This window comes from Sinocyclocheilus grahami, unplaced genomic scaffold (genome assembly GCF_001515645.1).
Source record: "Sinocyclocheilus grahami isolate Dianchi unplaced genomic scaffold, SAMN03320097.WGS_v1.1 scaffold2116.1, whole genome shotgun sequence".
Taxonomy (NCBI): Eukaryota; Metazoa; Chordata; class Actinopteri; order Cypriniformes; family Cyprinidae; genus Sinocyclocheilus; species Sinocyclocheilus grahami.
Genome location: NW_015507295.1, coordinates 60,468 through 68,865, shown reverse-complemented (window position 1 = coordinate 68,865; position 8,398 = coordinate 60,468). Strand labels below are relative to the sequence as shown.

Below are 8,398 nucleotides of genomic sequence, written 5' to 3'. Positions count from 1 at the left end.
GAGTGTGTGTGTGTGAGAGTGTGAGTGAGTGAGTGTGTGTGTGTGAGTGAGCGTGAGTGTGTGCGTGAGAGAGAGAGTGTGAGTGAGTGTGTGTGAGTGTCTGTATTGTTACCGTGCCATGTCCTTGGTCTCCTGATGAGAGGACTCCAGCTCCAGAACTTTCTGCAGCAGAATGACGCCTCCTTCCTTTATCAACAGAGGGCAGTATTTACCCGCTACAGGACCAGACCACACAGAGAGAGAGAGAGAGAGAGAGAGGCCTGTTTGAACTGAACTGAAGGAGAACAATGTATTTGTCTTATGTCGTTCCAAACCTGTACGAGTTTCTTTCTTCTGTTGAACACAAAAAGAAGATATTTTGAAGAATGCGTGCAACCAAACAGTCGACGGAAGCCATTGACTATAGTTTCATCAAATATCTTCTTTTGTGTTTGTGAAGAAAGAAACTCATACAGGTTTGGAACGACACGAGGAGAGTAAATGATGAGAGAATGATCATGTTTGGGTGAACTAGTCGTTTCGGGATTTACACATCAGTCACATTTTGTTGAATCTGGTTTTAATGATTGTGTCCAGACAGGATGACTTTCAGACACATTACACTGAGAATGACATTATTTTGGGGTGAAATCTGATCTGATGAGGGCGTTACTCACGGTAAACGGACACCAGGTTATAAAGCGCCCATGTGGCCCAGTGCTGGCTGACCGGAGCGCCGCTCTGAGGGAGGAGACGCAGGATGGGCTCGAACGACCTGCAGACGGATGGACGGACGGGTCAGTGACGAGTCTTTTAAACCGATAACAAGTTAGGGTCTTAACTAGTTTATCAGCCATTTGAGAGGCTAACCTGTACTTCATTAATATGGTTTATTTAATGATGATGCTTGTGTGTCAGTTTTACACACAGGTCCTTAGAGGACAAAACATTGTCATAAAAATATTATATATTCATTTTTTTTTCCCGCTTTCACTTACATAGATTTTTTTGACCAACATCAGTACTGATCATAACTACAAAAAATCATTAATTTTCACAACCCTATAAATGCCAATTTAATATATAAAAAAAAAAATGCCACTGTTGTTTTTTATGGGGGAAAAAATAATTATTTTCCATTTATTAAGTTTGTTTTGGATTATTACAATCAATTAATTATAAAAAAACAATTAATTTTGTTGCATTATTATTGTATGTGCAGTGTCAGTTTTATACCAATTGCACACACACCTTTCTCAGAGCACACACACAAACCACACCATTAGAATTACATCATTTACATTCAACTGGCCTTTTTTCCAGCAGAAGCAGAAAACAGGAATGAGTGAGTGTTTGCTCCACTGGCCAAACCTCAGAAAATAGTGCTGGAAAAAAAACGACGCTGACGTGCCTGTAGTTGATGTTGCGTCGCGAGGTGACGTCCCAGCTCTGGATGGCCGCCCACATTGTATCCATGACATGTGTTCTCCTGGGCTCCTCCATGGTCCAGACCTCCGGCCCGTCGAACATGATGTGTGACAGCACTCCGCAGGCGTTATAGGACACCTCGATGCCGTCCGCTTTACTGTCCAGCAGCTCACTGCGAGCAGAGCCGCGGCGTTAGACACTCACACAGCAAACACTGAGCCAATGAGGTGCAGAGAAACACTTCACACCTGAACACCGTGATGAACTGCTTGGTCAGCAGCTGCGGCCTCAGCGCCTTCACTTCGGCCACGTTACCCAGCAGCCCCAGCATGTTACGGTGCAGCTCCTGCTTATCAGGAAACTCCTGCGAGAGAGCAGAAACCAAACGCATGAGGGAGGAGCAGAGATTCTGCTGACAATCATTCATTGAGCTGTGAAACAGTATGCAGTGATGAACGGACCTTCAGACAATCCAGGAAGAGGTTCATGCCGTTACACTCCAGAAACATCTGACAGTTATCAGGCGTCTCGTCTGTGATGTTCCAGAGCGCGCTCCACGAGAACTCCATCACCTGATCACACTGAACACACACACACACACACACACACACATCACCGTCAACTCAGACTAAACCAGAAAAACACATTCTAAAAAAAATGCTTTCATGACTTGAAATAAAATGAGTTAAAAAAAAGGTCAAATATGAACATCAGTAGGCACGTTTCCATTACCCTTCAAATTGCGCAAACTGAAATTGCGAATTGAAAATACGCCTAATGGAAACGCGTCAATTTCGCCATATATCGCAATGAAACAGTATGCAGTGATGAACGGACCTTCAGACAATCCAGGAAGAGGTTCATGCCGTTACACTCCAGAAACATCTGACAGTTATCAGGCGTCTCGTCTGTGATGTTCCAGAGCGCGCTCCACGAGAACTCCATCACCTGATCACACTGAACACACACACATCACCGTCAACTCAGACTAAACCAGAAAAACACATTCTCAGTACCAGAAATAAAATGAACTGACAACATAAATATATAAAAAACAAAAATGCTTTCATGACTTGAAATAAAATTAACAAATAAAATGAGTTAAAAAAAGGTCAAATATGAACATCAGTAGGCGCGTTTCCATTACCCTTCAAATTGCGCAAACTGAAATTGCGAATTGAAAATACGCCTAATGGAAACGCGTCAATTTCGCCATATATCGCAAAAAAGTTTTTACGCTCGCATGAGGTGATTTTTCAGGCAATGCGAAAAAGGATTAATTCGCAAAACTGCAATGGAAACGGCAGTAACGAACCGGTGACGAGTCGGATTCAGTAACGACTCACCATTCCGTCCTGCAGCTTCTTCTGGATCAGATTCAGCATCGTCTGTGACGAGACAAATCAAACCATGAGATAGACACAGATGCTACACGATACATGCAAACAATCTAATGCTATTCCCATTAAAAACAACATTAATGAGAAACTGGCGCTATTAGACATATAAACACACATACAGAACCAATGAACCGGTAAACAAGCTCAAGCAAACCTCACTGGTTCAGTGTTGAGAATAAAAGCCTAAATTAAATCTGTTCTTCATATGAAGTGATTGTCTCTCCTCTGAAGACTTGGATTAAACTGCTCGATTCATACGGATTGCTTTTATGATGTTATGTGCTTTTGTTGGAGGCTTAAAAATCTTGACTAGACTTTTAAAGGATGGACAGAAGTGATGAGGGAATATACAGAATGATCATTTTTGGGTGAACTATCGCTTTATAAATGCAGCACATTATAGATTTCTGTACAGACGCTAAGTGAACCAGAGCGAACATCTAAACTTCACAAACACACAGAGCTCAATGAGGAGCACAGCACCTTGACGAATCCCATCTTGCCGACGGCTTCTTTGTGGTCGTTGTCGACCTGACAGACGAGTGCGTTACACAGATGGACGGCGATGCGCTGGATGGACTCGTCCTGACGCGCCGGCTCCAGGATCTTCAGCAGCAGCAGATTGACTCTGTGGTACTGGAACTCCAGCTCCTCAGGAATACTGAAGTTACAGAGCGTCAGACAGCAGTTCCTCTGGACCTGCACACACGCACACACACACACACACACAGAGTCTGAGTGACATGTATTTATCATGCAGTGCTGCCTCAGATCACTGAAGTCTGAAACATCCTTCATGCATCATCGGCGTGGGTTCTGTCTGAGCGAGTGTGTGTTGAACTCACCGTCACCTCCTGGTAATGCTCCATGCCGTTGAGCACCACCTGTATGACCTGTCTGCGCAGACGGATGCTCTGGTCGCTGCGGTACTCGGTGTTGGTGAGGTAAAACAGAGCGGCACTGCCCGTCACCTGAATGCTCTTGTCATATTTATGAGTCTTCAGCGCTGCGATCACCAGCTGAAAACACACAGCAAACACACGTGTTACATGCGTGTGCACTGGGATAGCGCAGTCAGAGATCACATGACTGCACTGCACTGGGGTTTAATATTCAGGTACATTATCAATTTAACTGTACTGAAACTATTACATGAGAAGAAAGCTTGAACTGAACTGAGCTGAATAATGACACTAACTTTGCAACATCAACACTGTTATTTTCCTGTTTATTACAGTGAAGCTGCTTTGAAACAGTTTGTATTGTATAAAGCGCTATAGAAATAAATGACAGCAAGTTCCTCTGTCACACACACACACACACGCACACACACTCACACACAGAGATGCTTGTGTGCTTTTTACTTACTTTTTACACACACTCACACACATTTACATACGCATTTACAGTGAAGATACTTTGAAACAGTCTGTATATAGACTGTAGCGCTCCAGAAATAAATACTTAATACACACACACACACTTAATACAAAAGTGTGTGTGTGTGCGTGTATGTGTGTGAGACCTGCAGTGCTCGCAGCAGCTGGCTGCAGTGCTGAATCCTGGCGATGTCGAACAGCTGGTTAATGGCTCGATGGGCCAGCTCGGGTCGTTGATCTGTGTAAGCCTCGATAGCGTTCAGAATCTGATCCTCGTTCTTGGAGCCAGTGACCTGCACACACACACAGCCAATACAATCAGAGCACTGGAGCGATAGAAGAAGAGTGTGTGTGATAGTGTGTGTGTGTGAGAGAGAGTGTTGTGTGTGTGAGCGTGTGTGTGTGTGTGTGTGAGAGAGAGAGTGTTGTGTGTGTGAGCGTGTGAGAGAGTGTTGTGTGTGTGTGTGTGTGTGAGAGAGAGAGTGTTGTGTGTGTGAGCATGTGTGTGTGTGAGAGTGTTGCGTGTGTGAGAGTGTTGCGTGTGTGTGTGTGAGAGAGAGTGTTGTGTTGTGTGTGTGTGTGAGCGTGTGTGTGTGTGTGAGAGAGTGTTGCGTGTGTGTGTGAGCATGTGAGTGTGTGCGTGTGTGTGTGTGTGTGTGAGAGAGTGTTGCGTGTGTGTGAGCATGTGTGTGTGTGAGTGTGTGTGTGAGAGAGTGTTGCATGTGTGTGTGTGTGTGAGAGAGAGTGTATGCAATACCTTAAACGCGGGTATGTGTGTGACGTTGCAGAGCGTTGTGTTGTACAGTCCTAAGAACTGCAGCGGCCTCTTCAGCTCCTGAAACGGGTAAATGCTGCTCTTACACGGCTCGATGCTGTAAAACACACAAACACACACGCTCAAACAAACACAGAGGGAGTGGCACGTGATGGATGTGTGTGTGTGTGTGTGTTCTCACCTCGGCCGGCCCACAACGTCCTCAAACGCCGGCACCGTACAGTTATCCAGCATGATGTGTCCAGAGATGTCCAGAGACACCAGATCGACCAAACTCTGAACGATACTGCTCAAGATCTTCCTCGTCATCTTGAATTTAGACGTTCTCTGATTCTCTCGTGAGATATCCAGGTGTCTGCAGACAGAACGGACGACACAGATCCCTGCTCTGTTCTATATACACTACCAGACAAACGCTTGGAACAATCACAATCTCTTCTGCTCACCAAGCCTGCATTTATTTGATCAAAAATACAATAAAAAGTAATCTTGTGAAATATTAATGATGCAATTTAAATCAGCTGTTTTCTATGTGAATACTTGTTAAAAATGTAATTGATTTCTGAGATCAAAGCTGAATTTTCAGCAACATTACTCCAGTCTTAAGAGGCACGTGATCCTTCAGAAACAAGGACGCATTAAACTGATCAACAGTGACAGTAAAGACATTTATAATGTTACAGTAGATTTCTATTCATCTGTGAATCCCGAAAAATAAAATGCATCAGTTTCCACAAAAATATTGTGCAGCACGACTGTGTTCAACATTGATAATAATCAGAAATGTTTCTTGAGCAGCAGATCAGCATATTATACTGATTTCTGAAGATCATGTGACACTGAAGACTGGAGGAATGATGCTGAAAATACAGCTGCGCATCACAGAAATACATTACAGTTTAACACATATTCACATAGAAAACAGCTGTTTTGCTTTACAATAATATTTCACTATTTTTAAGTATTTCTGATCAAATAAATGCACCCTCAGTGAGCAGAAGAGACTTCATTCAGAAACATTAAACACTATTTATTCCAGTCTTTAAGCGCTAGTGTAACCGTCTCTCTCTGACCTCAGTCTGCTCATCTGCAGCACCGTGTGGATCAGCTCCTCCGTCAGCTCCAGGTTATACAGCACCAGAGACGCCAGGCGCTCGCTCCACTGCGTGAGGAAGGCCGGTCGAGGCAGATGGACGGACGACAGGTCCAGCGAGGTCAGAGCGGGCAGCGGCCGCAGCAGCGTCTCCACATCCAGCTCCGCCCGCAGGCCTCCCAGGTTCAGCAGACGCAGACGGTTGAAGCCCTGGAAGCTGAAGTCCAGGTCCACCGTGTGCCGCTGCTCCTCCAGATCCTCCTCGTCGTACGCCAGCGGAGCGCCGCTCTTCCTGAAGAAGATGCTGGAGCAGCCGAAGACACTGAGTGACCGCAGCGAGTGTTTGAAGCTGCAGAGCGTCCGCAGGCTGCGTGCCGTCAGACGGTTACAGCAGGTCAGATGAAGCTCCATCAGATCCTGCAAACATCCCACAGAGACCTCTCATGATGAATCAGTGCAGGACAGAAAAGCTAATAAAGACTAAATGAGTTTGAGAACTTCTGTTATAGGGGTCAACAAAAGAAATTCCCTTGATCTTTTGATCTCTCTCTCACTGCATTAATAACTGCATCACCACCTCGGATCATTATTTTCTAATAATTCAATGGCCCCTCATCAAATATTCCTTACTAAAATGAAATTCTTATCCTGAGAGTACTCCCATTTTTACAAAATGTAACTAATCTGATTGCTTTGCCATTTCTATTTTAGCCATTTCAGAGTAAATGTATGTGTGTGACCCTGGAGCACAAAACCAGTCATAAGGGTCACTTTTGTGAAATTGAGATGTATGCATCATCTGAAAGCTGAATAAATAAGCTCTCCATTGATGTATGGTTTGTTAGGAGAGGTCAATATTTGAAAATCTGAGGGTGCAAAAAAATCTAAATATTGAGAAAATCATCTTTAAAGTTGTTCAAATGAAGTTCTTAGCAATGCATATTACTAATCAAACATTAAGTTTTGATATATTTACGGTAGGAGATTTACAAAATATCTTCATGGAACATGATCTTTACTTAATATCCTAATGATTTTTGGCATAAAAGAGAAATGTATAATTGTGACCCATACAATGTATTGTTGGCTATTGCTACAAATATCCCCCAGCGACTCAACACTGCTTTTGTGCTGCAGAGACACATATTATATTATTCTGAATTAAAACATTTCAGTTCAATATTAGCACACAATCACACACAAGACTGCAGGATGAGCTGAAAGTGAAAGTATGTCGGTCAGGTGATCATCAGACGTCTGTTTTACAACCATAACGAAAGAATAAACACAGAAAGAGAAAGTATTTCGACTCACTCGGCGTGACGCACATAAGAAATGCATTTAAAGTCATCGTGAACTTGATTTTTTACCCTGTCTACTGTCTAAACGCATGTTATAAATCTTATTTTGAACTCTTCATCTGTGCATATGCTGCATATTTAATCAAAAGGTCATCACTGGACAGATATTTTGATCATGCTCATCTGGATACACTTTTAAGAGCTTTCTCTGTGAGAGAGAGCTATTCTTTTTGGATAATCTGTCATGCTCTGATGTATGTCAGAAAGCAGAAGAAAAGATCTGACGCTGCTTTGGCTTCACTGGTGATGTTCTCACCTGTTTCCCGATGGCCTCCAGGTCTCGGTCTCGCACCAGATCCTCCCTCAGCTGCAGGCGGGTCAGTCTGGTGCTGCGCGGCTCACTGAAGAGCTGGAAGAAGCCGTCCTGCGGCTCGAAGTCGCTGTCAGTGTGCAGCAGATCCATGTACCTGCGGATCAGAGGCATCAGGTCACACATCAGCACTGGACACGCTGAAGCTCCTCCAGGCTCCTCTACCTACTCGTTCACCAGCCGGTCGCAGATCTCGCCGGGCAGGAAGACGTCGGGCCGCAGCTGGAGCCGGTTCTGCTCTCCGCTGAAGCACATGGTTCTCCGCAGGTTCTTCAGGCAGAAGACGGAGCACAGAGACATCAGGCTGTCCGGGTCGTCTCCCGCTTTACTCGCCATGATGACCTCGGGTCGCTCAGAACAGAAGAACAAGAGCACGACACACTCCGGGACTCAGGAGACACACATGGAGAGAAGCTGCTGCACCTGAGAGATGAACACACACACACAGAGAGAGAGAGAGAGAGAGAGAGAGAGAGAGAGAGAGAGACACACAGACACAGAGACAGACACGCACACACAGACACGCACACACACAGAGACAGACACACAGACAGACACGCACACAGACACGCACACACAGACAGACACACAGAGACAGACACACAGAGACACAGAGACAGACACAGAGACACAGACACACACACACACAGAGACACAGACACACAGACACACA

General features: G+C 44.6%; 1 protein-coding gene across 1 annotated transcript in view; it reads right to left on the bottom strand.

Annotated features, from left to right (window-relative positions):
- The window catches only part of zer1 (zyg-11 related, cell cycle regulator), a 10,328-nt gene that overhangs the window by 429 nt on the left and 1,501 nt on the right, over positions 1-8,398 (bottom strand). Inside the window, exons 2-15 of the mRNA XM_016260575.1 lie at positions 7,895-8,148; positions 7,672-7,822; positions 6,035-6,471; positions 5,143-5,316; positions 4,944-5,058; positions 4,333-4,479; positions 3,653-3,826; positions 3,291-3,506; positions 2,754-2,795; positions 2,245-2,364; positions 1,656-1,771; positions 1,391-1,579; positions 657-754; positions 113-215 (exon numbers count right to left, since the gene is read on the bottom strand). Coding sequence (XP_016116061.1) covers positions 113-215; positions 657-754; positions 1,391-1,579; positions 1,656-1,771; positions 2,245-2,364; positions 2,754-2,795; positions 3,291-3,506; positions 3,653-3,826; positions 4,333-4,479; positions 4,944-5,058; positions 5,143-5,316; positions 6,035-6,471; positions 7,672-7,822; positions 7,895-8,061 — 2,249 coding nt within the window. The 5' untranslated portion in view covers positions 8,062-8,148. The remainder of the gene's footprint in view (positions 1-112; positions 216-656; positions 755-1,390; positions 1,580-1,655; positions 1,772-2,244; positions 2,365-2,753; positions 2,796-3,290; positions 3,507-3,652; positions 3,827-4,332; positions 4,480-4,943; positions 5,059-5,142; positions 5,317-6,034; positions 6,472-7,671; positions 7,823-7,894; positions 8,149-8,398) is intronic.